General features: G+C 36.7%; 1 protein-coding gene and 1 pseudogene across 5 annotated transcripts in view; one reads left to right on the top strand and one right to left on the bottom strand.

The window, feature by feature from the left end:
* L3MBTL3 (L3MBTL histone methyl-lysine binding protein 3) overlaps positions 1-21288 on the top strand; it is a 119399-nt gene that overhangs the window by 63803 nt on the left and 34308 nt on the right. For all 5 annotated transcript variants that reach the window (XM_036120841.2, XM_036120843.2, XM_078054747.1 and 2 more), the window contains 4 exons: positions 3955-4040; positions 5852-5962; positions 14711-14825; positions 16157-16259. In XM_036120841.2, the coding sequence (XP_035976734.1) occupies positions 3955-4040; positions 5852-5962; positions 14711-14825; positions 16157-16259 (415 nt within the window). The remainder of the gene's footprint in view (positions 1-3954; positions 4041-5851; positions 5963-14710; positions 14826-16156; positions 16260-21288) is intronic.
* On the bottom strand, positions 9681-10238 carry LOC118553723 (large ribosomal subunit protein uL23 pseudogene; annotated as a pseudogene).

Below are 21288 nucleotides of genomic sequence, written 5' to 3'. Positions count from 1 at the left end.
TTAGTGTCTGATCAGTTACTCGCCCAGGGGACCGTTTACACCATTCCAGTGATGGGTGAGATGAGTCCCTTCTGCTTTCTGAGTTTTCTCCTGTGTTAGGGACAAAAAGCCCCTGTCCTTTACGGATTTATAGAGCTGTTTTGAAGATGAAAGAGCATTAGCATGAACAATAAAGTGTTAAAACAAGATATTAACAGTTTCATGGCTCAAATGTGGTGCTGCCTGTAAGACTTTTCCTGGACAGCTCTCGTGTGTCCTGTGGCTTACGTAGTATTAGGAGCCAGTGACTATTGATCGTGTAGTTTCCTGTGTGCCCCTATTACCGTCTGAGTTGCTGTGAGGACTCTTTTAGATTTCCCCACTTAGTATTGATCCATTTTTTTTTTTCTTTCCCACCTTTATGGTCATAATCAGAGATCTGGTAAATAAACAGAGAACCGGTGAAGAGGAGGTTCCTGGTTATGTCTTCACAGTGCTGGCTTAAGTACTGTGGGAAGGGCTGGTGTAAGGCATCCTTGTTGACTTCTAATAGGAGGCAAATAACCAAGTCATCTGTCTCCTTTCATGGACTTTTATAATTCAGTGGAAGAGAAAAGCCATAGCTTTTTGACACATTTAAAAAATCCCAAATTTCATGTTCAAAAGTACCAAACACAGCAACGTGAATATGCTTATCACCACTGATTGTACACCTAAAAATGGATAAAATGATAAATTTTGTGTGCTATATATTTTAGCACACATACATACAAAAAAAGTTTAAAAAAACCAACCTGTCAAATAATGGTTTTCAGGGCCTGTGCTTATGTCACTCTTCAGCGCCATGACAACAAAGCTGCTCTTTCCAGTCCCTTTTCTCTAAGGGAAGTTTCCTGGCTGCATCACTGATGTCCTGTCTGAGAATGATCCCACTCACTCCTGTCTGAAAAGGATCCCAGCTGCCCTTCTCCCACCCTTGCTACATCCTGCATCAGTCCCCTCAGCTGCCCTGCTAGACACCCCATGTTCATGTTTTTTTTCAAAATATGTAGCATGTCTACTGTTCTTTTTCCAAAATTAAAGTCTTTGTGACTTTTAAAATGATTTTATTTTGAATTATCCAGTTGTACATTAATACATGCTTGTTCTGAAAACTTTAGAGTGAAAATAGAGGTAATGGCTGTTCTCTCATAGTTTAAGAGTTTATCCTTGTATCTCTCCAGAAAAATCTTTCTGCCTCTTTGTATACACAAACTTCCATGCGTGTGCAGTCAGCTTTAATATTACTTAAATTGTGCAAGATATGGTCCTTAAAAATATGTTGTTAAATGTTTGTAGTCATAGAAATATGTTTGCATACTTGCTCTTAAACTTTTATTTTGAAATAACTTAAAAGGTACAGAAAATTTGCAAGAATACCCTTGACCCAGAGACCGATTCAAGTTCGTCAATTATATCAATGATGTCATTTGTACTAAAAGGATCAGACATTGCACTCGGTTGTTATATCCCTCTACTCTCCTTCAGTTAGGCTTTCCTTGGCTTTCATGACCTTAGTATGTTTGAGGATTACAGATTAGTCATTTTGTTGTTTTGTTTTGTTTTAAAGATTTAATTATTTGAGAGAGAGAGAGTGCATGAGCCAGGGGGGAGGGGCAGAGGGACAGGCAGACTCCCCACAGAGCGTGGGGCCCAATGTAGGGCTCCATTCCAGGACCCCGAGGTGATGACCTGAGCCGAAGTCAGACACTTAACCGACTGAGCCATCCAGGCACCCCACAGATGAGTCATTTTGTAGGATGCTACTTAATTTGGATACGCTTGGCATTTCCTCATGATTGGATCTGAGTTATATATTTTGGCAGGAACATCACAGAAACGGTGCTGTGTTCTCACTGCATCCTGTCAGGTTGCACATGATGTCAGTTTGTCTCACTACTGATCTTTTACCATTAATTGATCAAGATGTGTTTGCCAGGGACGTCTGGGCGGCTCAGTCAGTTAAGCGTCTGACTCTTGATTCGGCTCAGGTCATGATTTCAGGGTCCTGGGATTGAGCCCTGCGTTGGGCTCCATGCTTGGCTTAGAGTCTACTTGAGGATTCTCTCTCCCTCTCCTTCTGCCCCTCCCTCTGCTTGTCCATGCATGTGAGCTCTCCCTCTCTAAAATAAAATAAATTTTTAAAATCTTAAAAAAAAAAAGATGGTGTTTGCCAGGCTTCTTCACTAACATAGTTTTTTTCTCTCTGTAATTAGTATTTTGTGGAGAGATACTTTGAGATTGTGTAAATATCCTGTACTTCATCCCTGCATCACTCACTAGTTTTAACATCTGTTGATATTTCTAGTAAGAGTTATTCTGACAGCTGCTAAATGCTAATTTTTTTATTCCTTGTACATAATTAGTTGAAATTCTTCTGCAAAGAATAGCTTTCTCATCTTCCCATGTATTCATTCAGTTAATTTATTTATCTCTGCATGGACTCATACATTACTGTTTTTATCAATGAGTTATAATCTGTAACCAGCATTATTTACTTTCATGTCCAGATTTTCTCAGATTTGGCCAGTGGGAATCCCTTTAAGGTGGTTACTATGTCCTTCGACATGTTCTAATCATTTTTGGAGAACCTCCGACTCTCTGGCACAGCTAGGCTTATCTTGTACTTTCCTTGATTCAGACTAACATCTAAATGGTAGATATGCTCATTGCTACTGGGATGATGCTACTTCTGTCCCCTCAGAGGATATAGTTAGGAAATATATTCATGTAAAATATAAAAAAATTATATTTATGTATATTTCTATATTTAGATATTGAAAACAATGTATTTATATCACTAGTTCCAATTCATATCCAAGACCCCTAAGTTTATTCTAGTTTCCTACTTTCTCTATTTATACCTCTTTTTTCAGTCAGTAAGAAACCTGCCTTCCTTTATCTCAGTTTATTTACCTATTTTTTCAGTCTTAATGTAGCCAGTTTCCCACCCCACTGAGCCACTGTTAATTCCTGCTCATGCCTGCCTCATGGATTTTGAGCTCTGGAGGAAACAAAAGGAGGCAAGAGGAAGGAGGGATAGTTATTTCCACATATTTTATTAATACTCTTCCATGACTTGGGGCACTTGGGTGGCTCAGTCGGTTGAGCATCTGATTCTTGGTTTCAGCTCAGGTCATAATCTCAGGGTCCTGAGATTGAGTACCCCCTCAGGCTCTGAGCTCAGCATGGAATCTGCTTGAGGTTCTCTCCCTTTCCCTCTCCCTCCCCACTGCCTCTCTCCCCGTTCATGCTCTCCCTCTAAAAATAAAATAAGTAAAATCTTAAAAAAAAAAAAATACTATGACTTGATTTTGCTTGTTTGACCTAACAATATGATGGTATATCTGGAATATGTCACATATTAATATATGTAAATCTGCCTCATTCTTTTTAATAAATGCTGTCTAGTCCATATGTACTAATCCATATGTACTATATATATATATTTATATTTGCACATTTTCTATATTATGGTTATTAAAATTGTTTTTACATTTTTACATTAACAAACATCTGTGCATTGTCTGTATGTACATGAGATTTTCCTAGATTAGTAGAATTAGAATTGGACATTAAAGGGTACTTTTGGCTTATGTGTATCTGTATATAGGACTTACCTGAGAATATAAATTACACATATACATGTATGTTAAATTTTCATTTAAAAGGTAATAGAGGTTTGTGACTTACATAATAAAATAAAATTTAAAAAAATTAAAAAAATAAAAGGTAATAGAGGGGTCTTGATCAAGATGAAAGTAATGTAATTATTACAGTTAGTTCTGAGTGTGTTATTCAGTTTAAAGCTATTATGTGGAATATGAACATAATTTCCTAGGTTATATAATAATATATCATAATTTTACAGGTCAGTTTGTGGTTCTCACTGTCATTTTGGTTAAACCTGACAGGATTTACTTTTTTCTTTCTTAGGTTATCCAAATGTGAAACATTTTTCTTGGGATAAATACTTAGAAGAAACCAATTCTTTACCTGCTCCCGCAAGAGCTTTCAAAGTGGTGAGTTAACCTGTTTTACACTATTTGATTAATTTGTGTTGATAATAGTGTTCATTCATTGAAATTCAAGAACAGAAAGAGATACTACAAGTGAACCAGAATAGGAAAGGGGGGAGGGAAACAGAAGACCACAGAAGATGTTTTTGACTTTGTATTGTTTGCATCCAGAAAATACTTCATTTTGGACTTGTCTCCTTGGAAAATAATTCTGCTTGAATTGATGCGGAATGAGTTGTTTTCTTACGGCAGACTTCTGTTTTTCCAGCTAGATATTCTGAAAAACCAAAACAAGACAGGATATTTTCTAATGAAAATTGTATTTAATGCTTCCTTTAGATTTGTTTATGGCAAGCTGAGATGCTGTTTTTCATTTTATTGCTATAAATCAGCATGTTTAATTATCAAAATACAAGGTCACCTGCTTTTTTTATAGTATCTTTCTAACCGAAGTCATTGCATCTTACATAAAACTTGGTAAGATTCAAAGTAAACTTCATTTCTTTGCAAGGGAAGAATAAGCAATGAAATGTATTTTAAATTTTATCTCTAAAGTAATGAAATGTATTTTAAATTTTTTTCATCTCTAACAACTTCCTTTATAATTTCTATTTTTCTGTAAATTTAAAGAAAAATATTTTAAATATTTTAAAAATATTTTTAATGTAGCATAATTAGTCTATCATAGACATCACTTTTCTTTAAATGATTTTCTCATATACAAATTGCTAGAGTTTTTAATGATAGAATTAATTAGACGTATGGGCCCACATACAGAAAAGAACATCAAAAATTTTTGAGAGAAAAAAGTGTATTACATGAAGAAAAGCCATTTAAAGGATGTATCTGATAGTAAATTTAGGATCTAAAAATGAATAGAGTCATGCCCTACTTAAGAATTTTTACCTGACTCTCTAACTTTAACTCAAGCTATTACAAAGAAGAACTGCATTGTACTTTGCTTTGAACTGGATAAAATCACATCACTATCAGTCTGCATGTCTCCTGTCACATTGATACCAGAAAAGAAAACTATGATTTCTCTAGTTTGGTCTCCAGATGCCTTGCATTGATTGTTTTTTATCCTTTACATAATTTTCACACTTAATTTTCAGAGCCACAGTTTTGTTCTACCCAATTTAAAGAACAGGGGTGTGAAGTTCAGAAAAGTTAAACAATTTGCCTAACATAACAATCACTTTGCCTTCTACAGCTTGTCACTTTTTTGGGGGTTTCTAGGTTTCTGCTGAGTACTGAGGCATAGGTAGCTAAAGTATAGGAGCAAAGATCCTCCGTACTCATTCCTGTTCTTACAAGAGGGATTCTTACAAGGGGTCTTGCATGTTTTGATGGCTAATTTTCTTTTTTTTAAAGACATCTGCTTTTTGGTCTCATGATCATTTCTAATCTCTGTGTCACTTCTCTGCCACTTTCAAGTTCTTTCCTCTCTTTGTATAAATTATTTTAATGCTTGTTGGTTTTTGCCAAGACACCTCCTTCTAACTAATGAGAAAAAGGTCTTGCCTCCCCTATGGCTAATCAAATAACTGCAACATTTTGAATTTTATCTTAAGATCTTTTGCTTTCTGTCTGCTCCTGTGGCTGGGTGCTCTGGCTGTTTCTATTGCCTCGGGGTTTGGCCATGTGATTTGGGATTGTGTTTTTTGATAGGGAGGGTAAGGTCCAAAGCTGTTGGAGGAACTTGCGAGTTTGAAGGTTGATTCTGTAAATAGCTCATCTTATTCTGTCGCTGTGACACAGAACCCACCTTCTCTTCCTGTGAATCTTACCATGTAAAATTTTCTGTATGGCAGAAACCTCCACATGGATTCCAGAAAAAAATGAAGCTTGAAGTCATAGACAAAAGAAATCCTATGTTTATTAGAGTAGCAACAGTTGCAGACACGGATGATCACCGAATAAAAGTGAGTGTTCTCTGTTGGGGTTTTGTTTTATCTTTTTTACGAGAGATCTTGGATGGAAACTTAGCAGATATTTAATTTGTGAAGTCCTATAATTAGTAAGACTATAGGAATATGCAAATAAAGCGGCTGTGCATCTTTGTCAATATTTATCCAGGTTTTCCTTTAATTGATGCAAGAAGTTCTCTTTATTTATGACTGACATTTAATATGTTGTATCTACTTTTTTCTCCTAGCATGCACTCAAAATATTAAAAGTCCGTCATAAATAATAGAGCAATTTCTTCTGAATATGACACCTCCTTCTCCAATAGTATGCTCTTTTTTTGAAAACTTGAAGGTTAATGTTTTTTGATGGGGTGTGTCAGATGTAGACTTTTCAGAAGAAAAGTACAGAAGTACTCCTTTTAATATAGGATGAGTAAAGAGAAATAATCTTATAAAGAAGATCAGATTATACCTTTCACAGCGTCAGCGAACGGTTAGGAAGGTGGATTCAGTTTGTTCTGTCCTAGGCTGATAACATGAAGTGTAGCCTCAGTTTCAGGCGAGGAGCTAGAAGTTCTTCTGTTTCTGGCTTCGGTGTTAACTTCAGTTTCAAACCAGAGCAATACACTACTTCACAGGACTGTTTGGAATTTCTCTTCAGAATAATAACAGTTATGGAAACAACAAGATGTTAGATTTTCATGGTGTTTTTACAGGGTAACAGTGTTCTTCCATTATTTGACGTTCGTGGTGATAACAGTGCAGGAGATTTCTGTTACTATCACTATTTTATCTGAAGCTGAGGTGCATAAAGAGTTAATGAATTAACTTACTAATTCTGGGCCGTGGCAGAACTAAGTCGCAATCCTAATAAGCTCTAGGAGTCTAAATTTATGCTCTTTTTAAAAAAATAAATAAATCACATATTCAGCTATCTCTAATGAGATCATACATAAAAAATTATAAAATAACCTGAAAAACATGTATAATGTGGTTATTTGTATAAAATAGAAATTTTACTGTTTAGTTTACTATTTTTAAGATTATATAATCATGCAATATGTTAGAAATTTATAAATAATAGAGAGCCTGTTAACCTTTTTCAAGTGCCTTTTCTTATTGTCTTTGGTGTGATAATGTAAATCATAAAGCAATCAGAGTATTTTAGGACCAGAAATATTTTTTAAGTAATCTAGGCTAGTGATCAGAGAAGTATAGAACTAAACAAAATATTATTTTTAAAAATCAAATTGGTCAGAATTGAAAAAAAAATGTGTTTTGGTTTGGGTGCATGAAAAGTTTATTCTCTTACATAGCTGGTAGGAATATAAAGGGTCTCGGCCTTTCTAAAAAGCAGTTTGGCGAAAGCATCAAAGTCTTGAATGCTGCTAACCCTTTAATTCGAGAATTTCAGTCCTAGGAATTTATGTTAACGGAATTAACCAAAGAGAATATGCAAAGATAAAGACTACAAGGAAAATAGAGTAGTGCCGTTTATAGTATTTAAGATTGGGAACAACCACAGTAGGATATAGGTAAAATAAATTACTATCTATCTATAGGATGTTAAATATTTAATATTGGCAAGTGAAAAAAACTCAGATTTACTATTCTGTATGATGGCTGGTATTGTTTTTTAAAAGCATATTATGGAAAGAAACTGACCAAAATAATGACAGTGCTTCTCTTGGGGGGCTAAGATTATGAGTGATTATAAATGATTTTTTATAATTATAAATGAATTATAAATGATTAGGTTTTCTTTTTAATGATCTGGTTTCAGGAATACATAGTAATTACTTTCATAATAAAAAAATTTTAGATTAACTCTGATTTTACATGTGAGAAAATTTTGGCCCAGAGAAGTCAAATACTCTAAAGTGGGTAGTTCACTTAACTAATAGGAAAAGTTTGGACTTCAATCCAAGGATCTCTTTTTGCTTCTGGGTGAATTCACTTTCCAATACAACATCTGGTTGTTTAACACCCAAAAAAGATCTGGCTATGAGGTGTGTAGTTGACAGTTATCTTTTCACAATTGGTGATGTAAATTTCATAGCTAAAGGTGCACCACTAAACAAGTTACCTGTGTGTTTATGAAGTCCTCAGAAGCTCAATGAACAGGTAACAATGACTCAGTTTCAGAATTCATCAGAGCCTTCTGAGAATTACAAAAAGCTTTCACTAGTAGGAGTTTTTCTAATAATATGGGAGATGATGTCGCAAGAATGCTTATCGTTCTTTTTCAGGAAGGAGGAGAAAAAGCATATAGAGACTAAGTCATTAGCGTAGCTTAATATTTTAATATTTTAACTTTTTCAGGGAAAAAAATCAACTCTGCAGCGAAACAAGATCAGCCTTTTAAGGGCCATGATCTATATCAGACCTTGAGTTATTACCGTTAAAAATTTTAAAACGTTCATATATTTCATCACATGCTGAAGGAAAACAAGCAGAATGTTTTTGCTCTCATCTTTATGTTTTGAGGACAGTGAGAACGTAATACAGTCCTTCCCCATCCGTTCCCACACTCACGTTTCGTTCCCCATACGCATGAACTTGCAACTTTCCTTAGCTGCTGCTCCTTTTATCCCTCATTTTCAGGAGTAATATCTGTATTCAGCTGTTTGTCACTCCATCAATTTTAGGTCTGGTTTATTTCCTTCCTGTTAGGGTCATTTAGGATTAAGCTCTTACCATATCCATCCCTACCCTTTACCCTTTCAGTAGCTCTTTCACATTTCAAAAAAAATTTTCCCCGTCTTCCGTGTTCATGTTATTATGAGTAAGTAAATCTTGTTCACTGCTGAGCAGAGTAGTTTTTTTCTTATGACATTTTGTTTTTCCTGGAGTCAGTAATTTCTTGTGTTTTGATTTTTTTTATTTTCTGTGCCCATAGTATCATAAGTCTACAAGTGCTCCAATAAATCTGCCGTGTCTGTCTGTCAAAAGCCCAAGTGTATTTTTTTAAACCTGCTATCTGTATCTTTTTTTCCTTGAACCCTTTTTCCTACAACTTAGCAGTCACCTACGGTGATCTGGGTGGTTCTGCTCCAAGCCTTATCCAGAGCTTTCATCCTGAAATTGCTCTTTGCTGACAGACTATGTTGTATTTCATTTTTTAAAATCACATACTTGTTTTTTTTTTAAGTATTCTCTTATCTTGCTGCAACACATCTTTTTATATAACTTTCTAAGAAAGGGTTGATAAAAAGCATCTTTTTTTGACTCCTTGCATGTCAGTATTACTGGTCTTACATTTGATTCATACTGTGACTAGGTGTGGAATGCTGGGTGGAGAACCATTTCCCCTCAGAAATTAAAAGCATTGTTCCACCATCTTCTCACATCCAGACCATCTCTCTCTCCCTGATGTTCACGTATTTTGTGAATTCGTGTCTTGATGTGAGTTTTTTTCGAGTACTCAGGCTTTTTACTGTGGAGCTTCATGTCCTTCAGTTTTTGGAAATGTTTCTTGTATTACTTGTTTGTTGACTTCCTTTTGTCATCCTATCTCTTCTCTTCTCTTCCTGCTACTCTGGTGTTAAACCTCTTGAATTGACCCCTTGATTTTCTTATACTTTCTTTCTTGTTTTGCTTCTCTGATTTTTTATTCTACTTGCTTAGAGATAACTACTCTATTTTCCAAAACTTATGTTGCATTTTTAACTACAACTCTGATTTTTTTTTAATTTTCAGCAGTTTTTTTCTTATTTTCTAGTCTCCCCCCCCTTTTTATTTTTTTATTTTATTTATTTATTTTTGGTGAAAAAATTTATATTTAGATTTAGCCAGCTGGACTCAGTTTAGGTGATTCCAATTTTGTTGGCAACATCCAAAGCATCATAGTCAGGAGCAAGTCGAACATATGCCTTCTTCTCTCCATCAGGCCTGATCAGGTGTTGACCTTGGCCACGTCAATGTCATAGAGCTGCTTCACAGCCTGTTTGTTCTGGTGCTTATTGGCCTTGACATCCACAAGGAACACAAGTGTGTTGTTGTCTTCTATTTTCTTCATGGCTGACTCAGTAGTCAGGGGAACTTGATGATGGCATAGTGATCAAGCTTGTTTCTCCTGGGGGCGCTCTTTCGAGGATATTTGGGCTGCCTCCGCAGACGCAACAGTGTCTTCGGTCGTCGGAATGTAGGTGACGTGTGGATCTCCTTTTTTCTGTGACTGTGGATGCCTTTCAGCACCGCTTTCTTGGCCTTCAAAGCCTTTGCTTTGGCTTCAGCTTTGGGAGGGGCAGGGGCTTCCTTCTTAGCCTTCGGCGCCATCTTCGTAAAAGGCTCCCCCCCTTTTAAATCGCATCATATTTTTATTACTTGAAGCAATGTTGTTTCTTATCTGAGGATACTGGTGATTGTTTTTCTTCTGTTCCCTGCTTATGTCTTCTTAATTTCTTTATTAGTCTCTGCTCTGCTTTATTGGAGCCTCACCGCAAATGTCAGGTCCTTGACTGACTGTCTCCTTCAAGAAAAAGGCACTTAAAAAGTTAGCTGTTTTCATGGGTGGGACTTAGAGATGAGTGGACTTCACCGTATGATAAGAAAGCGAAGAGCCAGCTTTTTCACGGGGAGATACCCATTTTTGGCATCTGAGTCCTTCTCTGGAGGCTTTCTGTTTCCGCCAGTCTCTTCCCTGGCAGCTGCTGTATGAGACAGAGGGGACTGGGTTGGAATATGCGGCTCTTGCTTAGTTCCTGTGCTTTCTGTCCCACCCATTGCCATGGCAGGTTTGTTCCAGAATTCAGAGCCTTAGTGATTTTATTCCTCTACAAGGTAAACCTCTACTCTCTGGCAGGGTTGTTGAAGGGGCAGTTACCTTGATGGGTGGAGTGGTGGAGTGGGGAGCAGACTAAGGGAGTTCTCCTACCTGCTGCCACCAGATTGAGTCCTTCTTGGGTTTTGCCCAGTACATCCATTTGCTCTGGTCCTGTTCTTCTCAGGCACCTGCAGCCCACCCACTCTATCCTGTAGGTCAGCACTCCTCCTGCATTTGCCTTCCACACACATCGCTATCACTTCTCACCTGTCAGCCACTTCTCTTCTCCATTTGTCCTCCTGGCTTTATACCTTTGCAGATATAACTTTAATTTCAGAAGAGAGTGAAGATAAGCACTTGGGTCTATAATGTGCTTTACTGAGTTGCCTTTCACAAGAAAAGAAAATCCGACCAAACCTTTCTCTTTTTAAGAAATAGTGTGCTTTCTAAAATATTATCTGTCTTATTCTTGATAAGTTGTCAATAACAGGTATTAAGGTTTTACGAAGTTTCCAAAAAATGCTTCAAGATAAAAATGTATCCAGTTTCCTAAACTGTAATTTTAAATATGTGTGAGTTAAGTCTTCCTCACTATACTTTGATCCATAATCGTCTTATTTTCTTCCTTCCTTTCTTTCTTTTTCTTTCTTTCTTCCTTCTTTCCTTTTTTTTTTTTTTTGAGAGAGAGAGAAAGAGAGCAGGGATGGGGGGAAGAGGGAGAGGGAGAGAGAGAATCTTAAGCAGGCTCCATGCCCAGCGTAGAGCCCAACTTGGGGCTCGATCTCACAACCTTGAGATCATGACCTGAGCCAAAATCTAGAGTCGGACACTCAACTGACTGAGCTTCCCAGGCACCCCTCATCTCATTTTCTTCAGATTTTTTATTAAATTCAGCATTATTGCTGAGTTGCTTTCATATATACTTGTATTTATAGTGGAACATTTGTATTATAAATATTTGGTATGTCTCTTGGGTTTGTAAAATTTTTAAATATTTCATTTTGTATGTTTATGTATCTTCCTTTCTTGTTCTTTGTTAGACATTGGATTTCTTTTCAGAATAGTCCCCAGCAAGAGTAAAACTTAACAATATTAAAGTGTCTGGTTTTTTGTTTGTTTAAAACCTCTTAATATGCCAGCGACTGAAGTAGTAGAAGTACAAAAGATGAAGTAAAACTATACAAACTTTAATAAAACTATTTCATCTGGTAGGGTTAGTATTAATTTTTGCATATATTGATTTTTATATAATTTCAGATAGCATTTTTAAGTGTATTTGGTACTTATCAGAGAGAATTTTATTGTTACCTCTGTTCATAATATTTAAACTAAATTTTATCTCCAAAATTGAACCCTTAAACTACCGAAATTCTCCAGATTGTCCACCAACCTAGTTTATAGGAGGTATTAGATCTATCTATGGTATCTAAAGTACATAAATCTTAGATAGATAACTTCTCATTGCCAAACCAAGATTTCAGTTTCACGGAAAACTATGAAACATTGTGGTCACCAGATATGCTAGATCTACCATAAACATTCTTAAAGGCATATGTAAGGAAACTTTAAAAAGAACCCTTTTATTTATGATGATAGCAAGATTTTCAGAGACTATATTGATGTACAATAATGTACCAGTTAATGTCCATGGGTCTCAATTCTGAGAGCACACCACAGTTACTTAGAAGTTGAGTAAACAACATATATATGCACAAAACCAAACCTATGGATTAACAGTCTCCTAGGAAGGCTCAGCCTTTTTTTTTTCCCCCTTTTATTTCTTTCTCCTTTTCATCATAGAGAAAATTCTGGTATGTATCCAGGGTGGAGAACCATTTATTTGTTAGGATTGAGTATGTTTGCTCTAGAAAGATACCTGAATTTTTTAAAAGGTAGTGGTTTATCTACAACAAATCAGACATGAATCATGTGTGAACATTGATTCCAGTGTAAAAGAAATGGGATTTAGGAATAGCAAGATCAGAATCCAGGAAAGTTTCATGTTTCTAGTAAAATAGAGTAATCACTTGATTAGTTGAGAATTAAGACACTTTAAACTTTCTGTAACACTAAGTTATGTCTGCTCATTTTTTGGTAGCATTGATAGCATAAATTGATATTTTTAGAAAATTATCATGAATGTCATCTCACTGTTAGTTGAGAATTGTTTTTCATCAGAGGAAAGGAAAGGGTTACTTTAAGTAATTTTCTCTGCTACTTTTATATTCAGTGTATGTGAATGAAATGAATAATTTTATTTGGATCCTTGAATTTTAGGCTTGGTTACTCCTCCTGACTAGCTGTGTGATCTCTTCTCTTCTTTAAGATAATACCTATGATTTCTTCCAGGTGTGGAATTCTGTGGGCTTTGATTCTAGGATTAATTGATTTCTCAGCTTGAGGAAGTGGATTCATTGTTTTGAACCCGTATACATGTACTTTAACAACTCTGTACTATTCTGTCATACAGATAGATGTACCATAATTTAGTTAGCCAGTCTCCTAACGGTGGATACCAAGGTTGTTTTCTACTATAAACAATGAGTTGAGTTATTGAGATTATCAAGTCAAAGATGATATATTTTAAGTGATTGTTACTGCAGATAACACTCCAGAAGTATTTGCTAATTAATACTCCTGTCAGTAGTCCATGAGAAAGCTTTTTATTCTCATACTCACCAGCTCTAAGAATCACCAAAATGGAACATTTTTGACAGGTTGAAAGAATTGCATCTTGTGGTTTTAATTTGTAGTTTTTTGGTTATAAGTGAAATTGATAATCTTTTTATGTTTACTAACTATTTATAGTTAGTTTCTTATTTATGAGCAATTTATATTTTTCATCTTTCTATTGGGCTTTTAATCTTATTATGTTGATGTCTGATATCTGTATAAATTAAGGAACAGAGTACATTGTTACATATGTCATAAATGTGTTTTTCAGGTTTCTCATGGGTCTTCCATCTTTTTTGTGGTATTTGCCACTCATTACAGAATATTTGCCACTCTCAAGTTTTAAATGTTCATGTAGTCAAACTGAACAATCTTTTTTTTTTTTTTTTTTTTTTTACGGCTTTTGAGTTTGGTGTCTTAACTTACAAAGGTTATCCTACTCTAAGATTATAAATACATTCACTCGTACATTGTTCTAGAACTTTTATTGTTCAGCTTTTAATGTTTGCATTTTTTATCCATCTGGCATCTGTTGTCTTATTAGGAGTAAGGGATTCACAGACTTAAGGAAATCTAGCTGGCAGACTTGATGTAAAAGTAAAATATATATAGCCTTTTGGTAAATCCTTTCACCCTAAAAGATAAAATATATGTAATACTTAAAAGCTACCTAGCTGATCCTTAGTGACCCTGCCTGGGGGACCAATTGCTCTTTCACGTGTGGCCAATAACAATGGCACTGACCACTCTTTAAAACCTCTTTGAGAGATATTGTAATTATTTATGAGAAAAAAATGATATTTAGAAATGCGTTGGATGGAGAGATATTTTGTAAACTGGGTGTATTTCTAATAGGATGTTGAATTTGTTTAAAAAGCCTTATTAGCATAACTCTGGGAGAGTTGACTTTTATATGAAAGACCCTTCTGGCTCTCCACTCCGCCCTACCATCCTCCCTCCCTACCCTGATTTATTCATTACTTAAGTAATACTTACTGGGTGTTTGGTGTTGCTTATATGAAGATGTTATGTATTCAAGTTGTTCTAGTGTTGGAAGATATACATAATAGTATCTCTGTAGAAGTACTGCTGGAAAAATGCCTTTGGCAAGACACTTCTTGATGGACAGATAATTTAAAGATAGGTCAAAAGTGCCTGTTTTCCTCATAGTGTAAATGAAATAATTTAAATAATTGAAAAAATATATTTGGTATTAAACCTACTGTATAATTTAGAAGAGAATGAAAATGGCTATGGTGGGTAGAACTTCTATTGTAGGATTTTTTGTGACCTGAATTGTACTGTTAATTTCTTTTTGTTACCAGGTTCACTTTGATGGCTGGAATAGTTGCTATGATTACTGGGTAGATGCAGATTGTCCTGATATTCACCCTGTGGGCTGGTGTTCAAAAACCGGGCATCCTCTTCAGCCTCCTTTGAGTAAGAGACACAAGGATAACTTAAATAAATGTTTCCATGTTCTTGTGTAGGGTCCTTAAAGTGTTCTTTTCTCCTATCCTTTTCTTTCTACTTCTTTCTCACTGTATATTTCTTCTCTATGTAATCCTTTTCCTCTTCCTACATTTTCAGTCACATGGTAGTCACAAAAATATAAAAGAAAAAATGTAATGTTTGAAAAAGCAAAGTTTATATAGATTTTTTTACTTTTATTTAGAAGTACTCCTCATCTTTTAAAATTGATACTGAATTTTTGGAAGATAGTTTGTCAGACTTAGTCTATCAAAATTTAATGTATCAGGAGTGATTTTATACTATAGTTTTGCAAAATGTTACCATTTCAAGAAACTGGGCAAAGTGTGCAAGGGCTCTCCCTATGAATTATTACTTAAAACTGCATATGATTTACAATAACCTCAGTAAAAATTTCCTTTAAATTCAATTTTTAAAAAAGTAAGCACTGAGAACTTGACATACTGTAATTTCAACTTTGAAAGAAAACATATATATTGCAGCAAAAAATATATAAGAAATACAATAGATTACTGAGGGGTTTTAAAAAGCTTAGCATGCAGTCCCCCATCTAGTGGCTTCATTTCTGGATGCTACATACAGGCTGCATAAAGGTACAAAAATTCACATGCATGCCATTTCTTACAGTATATTTAAAATAACAAACCTTAGAAACAGAGATTGGTTAAATTCTGGTGCATTCATAATACAGACGCTGTGCCACAGCCATTAAAGAATATTACCACTGAGATGGAACTGAAGTTAAAGACCAAAGGAAAAAAATGTTTCAGAATAGTGCACATCTGTGCTATCCCTTGTATAGGACAAAATGAAACGAAACCAAAAACTTGATACATGTATATCTACACGCATGGGAATGCTTAGAACAACATCTAGCACATTACACATTAACGTAAGTGGTCAGGATGAGGGAGTGTATGAAATGTGGAGGGGGTAGTATGAATGGGATCTGTAACTGTTTCTCTGTATTCTGGTGTGGTGTCTGAAATTTTCACAGTATACCAGTATTCACATACTAATTATGTTATTTACTTCATGAAAATTGGAAGAATCTCCTCATTAATTCACATTTAGATGTTTCTGGAATTTGACATTGAAAGAGGGTTAGATCAAAGTCTGCCGTTTCACTATTGAAGAAAGAAATAGTGTGAACAAAAGCATAGGGAAAAACCTTTAAAAATAAAGACTTTTAAGATTTTAAATTTTTATTTTACAGCCTTCTGGTTAACTTTATGCCCCTTCTTTCTTTCTCTCATTTTTTCCCCCTTGCTTTCTTATAGGCCCCTTAGAATTAATGGAAGCTTCAGAACATGGCGGATGCTCAACCCCAGGTTGTAAAGGGATTGGCCATTTTAAGAGAGTGAGACACCTGGGCCCTCACAGGTATGTGGTGCTGCCACTCACACAGGAATTCCTTATGTGGTCAAAGACAGGGTGCCCATCCCATGTATGTGTAAGATAATGATTTCCATGTGTACTAATAGATGTGAGCTAATTTTATATTTTGATCTATACGAAATGTGGTTTCCATGGTGATCCTATAAAAACGAAGAGTCTATCTGTAGTTAAGTCTTCCTGGGAGAAAAATGCATTCACAGTCTAAAATGGATTTACTCTAGCTATTTGCCTTTTCTTGACAGCCTGACCAGGTGTACAGATACTCACCTTCTGAAAGAGTCACTTTGGGTTGACCGTTAATAATGAGAAGAAGGCAGACCCTGTTGAAGGTCTTTGTTTGGTAGAATACGATATGATTGGGGGACTCAACAATTTTGAATAATGAGAAGTGAGATTATCATAGATTACCAGCAAAGATCACAAGAAGCACAAATATAAATAGTCACACTTGAGAGTGCATTGATCCAAAACAGGGTTTTTCAGTATTTTTCATTTACCCCTAAGTAACTTAAAAAAGAAACCAAAATTATACATTTGAAATTTGATGTATTGTTTAGGCGATTTGGGGCTCTTTGGAGACATTTAAAAATATTACCGAAATACCTAGAAATTCCTATGATTTGACTGAGATTTTCGAGGAACAAAAGCATCACCTGTTTAGGGATGTATTAAAATAATCATTTGTCAATGTAAGTGTTCTAGCTACATGTTAATTGGGTTACCCAGTAAAGAAAATGATCCCTTGTTTATCTAGTCTGTACACACTGTGAATCTGGGTCTTTTGAAAAATCTGAAGATTGCACTACCTGTTCCTCTAAGAGTTAATAGGAACTGTAAAATTGGTGTAATTAATGCTTCTTCCTCCTTCCTTCCTTCCTTCCTTCTTTCCTTCCTTCCTTCCTTCCTTCCTTCCTTCCTTCCTCTCCCTCTCTCTTTCTTTATTTCTTTCATCTCTGCAACCACAAATACTGCTTATCTTCCTTTTGCAACACTCCTCCTGAGATTTTTATGGGATTCATTCTGTTCCAGAGTAAATAGTCTAAACATAGGGTGGTGATTCCATTTACAAATACCCATTTAAAAATCCTTTTCAGGAGTGCCTGGCCCTCTCAGTCGGGAGAGCATGCGACTCTCGATCTCAGGGTTGTGAGTTCAAGCCCCACATTGGGCATGGAGCCTGCTTAAAAAATAGTAATAATAAAAGAAAAAAGAAAAAAAGAAAAGTCCTTTTCATTGTTTAAGTGCCAACCCAAAGTTACATGATTAATTTAAACTGAATTAAAATACTACACCTTAAAAGTTGTTCAGTGTTGCTGAGTGAAGGCAGCTAGATTATTTTTCAGGCATTATGTAAGTCTAAGTGCCAGAAATAACTCATTAGCATGCTAAATTTCCATTGTGTATTAATAAATTATTTCATTCACTGAATATTTTTGAGGAGTTTTTTTTCAATAATAACTAACGTTTATTGAGTATGTATTTACTCTGCACAAGGTATTGCTCTGTTTTACGTTTATGGATAACCTTCTGAACTACCTTATGAGTTTTAGTATTATTTTCTCCCAATTTTCAGTGAGGCCACTGTGGCACTGGAGAGCTTTTACTGATTGACTGCTGGTGAGGGGGGGACAGGGATTGGCCCCCAGTCTCGCTCAAGGGTCTGTGCTCTTGATCTCTCCCCTCTCACTGCCTCTCAAGGCCCCGCTCCAAGAATTAGTCACAGACCCAACCTTCAGAGAACTCAAGGACTAATGGAAATATAAAGCTGTACATAATTAAAATACAAGATGCAAAACAGTAATATTGAACCTTTGACACGTGTATCAACCCCAAGATGTTCATTGGACTGAGGCAGTTTGTTCCAATTATGAAGGAAAAGAATAAAGAAGCTTTTTTTTTTAAAAAAAAAAAAGCATAAATATTGATATTATGTTGTTGGGGTGCAGTTGAAATTTTTGTTTTGGCCTTCTGGAAAGGAAACCCACCTTAAAGCAATGTCCATCGTCTCTTTAGGAGTGCTTCTGGTCTGAGCATAGAGGTTTGCCTGTCACGGCGAGGTCTTTGGTGACAGTCCTGTCCCCTGCCTGATGGCGCTGGCCGCTCATTATGACTACCTTTTCCCCACTGTGCCAGGGACCTCTGAGGGTTCCTCAGCTGAGCCACACCCATTTCACAAAATTTCAGTGATCATCTTTGGAGCATTGCTTCAGAGATGCAGCGTTGTATTTGCTAAAAGAAGGGGGAAATTGTGGGGAGAGTCGTGGAAGATTTTACGGAGAAATGTGGTAAAGAAATCTTTCAGTATAATTGGAACCAGTAGAGAATTACTCATCTTTCTGGAAGGAGAGAGGAAGCAGTAGACCTTCTGGCTGGAAGACATGTATTGATAAGGAAGTTTGTTGCTCTGTCGGATGGAAGGCATAACTGGCAGTTCCGTGCGTGCGTCTGGGGCAGAGTTAGTGGTTGGCCGAGCCTCGGGGAGGAGGAGGGTGCGTGTGGCTCAGACAGTTGGCAGCTACCGTCAGCTGCTGCGCTCGCCCCTTCTTCTGAGCCCTTTCAGCTGGCTTTCCAGAGTCTCCCTGACTGTCCTATTTACAACACTCAGAGCTCTGGGTCTGGCAGGGTATTAATCCTTAACAGGCACAGCCTGTTTTCCATTTCATTAGTAGACTGTGGAATAGCTGCAGCGTCATGGATATTCTCTAAAAGGGTCATTTCAATGGCGTTTACTTTTGTCCTTGCCGAGAATGCTGTGTTTAGGAAAACATAATGAGAAAATTCTCTTTGGATTAATTTGCGGAGAAACTGCATAAATCAAAACATGCATTCTTTGCCTAGATAACAAGGAAAGTTGCTCTTTTAGCACGAATAATCAGTTTTATGAACACATAAGCAAAAGGCTGTGTTTTGACTAGCAGTTGTTGTTAGCGTCTCTGAAAAATTATAATAGTTGAATTTGATGTAAGAGGTGTTAGAAATAGAACATGTGTCTCAGCGATGAAATTTGAGAATGTGATGTTTTCAGATGTTGAAATGTAAATAATCAGTGAGTGAGTTGAGTGTGGATGTTATTCTTATCTCTAGGGATATTCAGTAGCCAGATGGCTCAATGCTCTCTTTCTAGCAAGGGAGCATTAATCTGGGTGGTGTCGTGGTGTTTCCCTTTGTCGATTCATTCATTTCGGCTACTGCAAGGTCAAAGAAGGGGAGGAGATTAAAGGAGAACTAAAGTTATATGAAAGTAGATATTCTGCATCTCTAGTGCCTTCAGAAGTGAATCTTTTCTATGTAAGATTTGATTATGGAGAAAATAAATGAGAAAAAAATGGGGAGTATTTCCAACAACCTCTAAAAGGTCATTGTAAAGTCCATGGAAAGTTTTAAAAATTTGAACAGACACCTGCAAACTATAAACATCCTATTGATTCAACACCCATCCATCCCTGCATTCCAAAATATATTTACTGAGTGCCTGCTTTGGGCCAGGTCCGGGGTTAGGTGATGGGCCGCGCAGACGAGAGGGTCCCTCCCTCTAAGGAGGCCAGTCTGGTGCAAACAGGTTTTCGTAGAGGCGTGAATGGGGTAGCACCCTTTCCCTGAGGGAAGCAGAGAGTCTCCACCAATGAGGCACGTTACGGAGTTTTTAATGCTGTTGTTTATCTTTGCGGATGCTCTTTTACAGAATAGCGGTTATGTGTTAGTCTGCTTCTCCTTTTTGAATAATGACAACAGGTGGGATTTATTGATGACTTCCTATGTTCCAGGCACTGTTGTAGGACTTAATCTGTGATCTCACCTAATCCTCACAGCAGCTCTGTGACGCAGGTGCTGTTCTAATCTCTGTTTTACAGGTGAGGACACGGGGTTGGAATAGTTAAGTACGTGCCCAAGGATCAGACAGTGGCAGGACCAGAATTCAACCCAGGCTTGGATGGCACTTCAGTCTCCATTTGTAACTCCTAGACTCTCACGTAAAGCAAGTGGCCTGATAGAGCCTGCCTCAGGTTTTTGTCATGACAGAGTGTGAGAACGATTATGCGATCACTCAGAAAACTGAAGATATTACCTAATTGTTTAAATAAACATATTCACAGTTACAAGGATTTTAAAGGTGGCAGTGGGGAGAAATGAACAAGACAGTCTGTCCCCCTTTCCTCATAAGCCGGACCAGTCTTTTCTAGGAAAAACTGCCTCCTTAGAGGGGCCGGTGGGATATTTGTGTGCAAAGCTGATACGGAATTATTTGCCGGTAGAACAGGGTGTACCCTAATAAAATCCTTATGTAGATAGCTGTGTAACCCTAAATGAATTCCTTCCTGTGCTCTCTGAGGAACTATGTCGTGGTAAAGAGTTACGTGTATGTGGATACATGTGTATGCCCATTTATACATGATACACACAGCTTAGTACATGAGAAACTAGAGATTATAAGCCTAATGAGAACCCACTTTCTCTACAGAAGTTTAATCAGCACTGGTGAGTTATAAAGTTAGTAACTTTTAAAATCTGTATGAACCTTGTAAATTTAAGAACAAGGAAACTGGCAAAGAGGTTAAGTAATGGTTCAATGCATATTAGCTCTATGACGGCAGTATCTTGCTCAAAGACGGTACTCAGAGGGATTTCATTGTCAGAGATTACGGCTAAGGGCATTCTTTGATATTGCAAGGTGCTGTTTGCCCCCATACAGTGTAACAGGGGACAGCCAGAGTTCATCATCAGACTCTGCCAAGAACTGATAAAGTGACACTGAGCAAGTTCCCTTTTTAAAGCCTCAGTTCCTATGTCTGTAAAACGAGTGTTAGACAAGGAACAACTTCCCAGGGTTGTGGGAGTTAAACGAAATAATGCAAGGAAAGCACTTAGCATGTGTAATGCAGTTGAGCCGTGGAAACTCTACTATTGCTCTCATCCTCATTTTACAAGTGAGAAGACACGGTCTCACAAGTTGTGCGTACTCTTCAGTAAGTGGTGGATAGGGCGGCAGAGCACCTTAGAACCAGGTTCCTGACTT

The sequence above is a fragment of the Halichoerus grypus genome, chromosome 9 (genome assembly GCF_964656455.1).
Source record: "Halichoerus grypus chromosome 9, mHalGry1.hap1.1, whole genome shotgun sequence".
Taxonomy (NCBI): Eukaryota; Metazoa; Chordata; class Mammalia; order Carnivora; family Phocidae; genus Halichoerus; species Halichoerus grypus.
The sequence above is the reverse complement of the archived record's forward strand: the minus strand, read 5'-3'. Positions and strand labels throughout refer to the sequence as shown.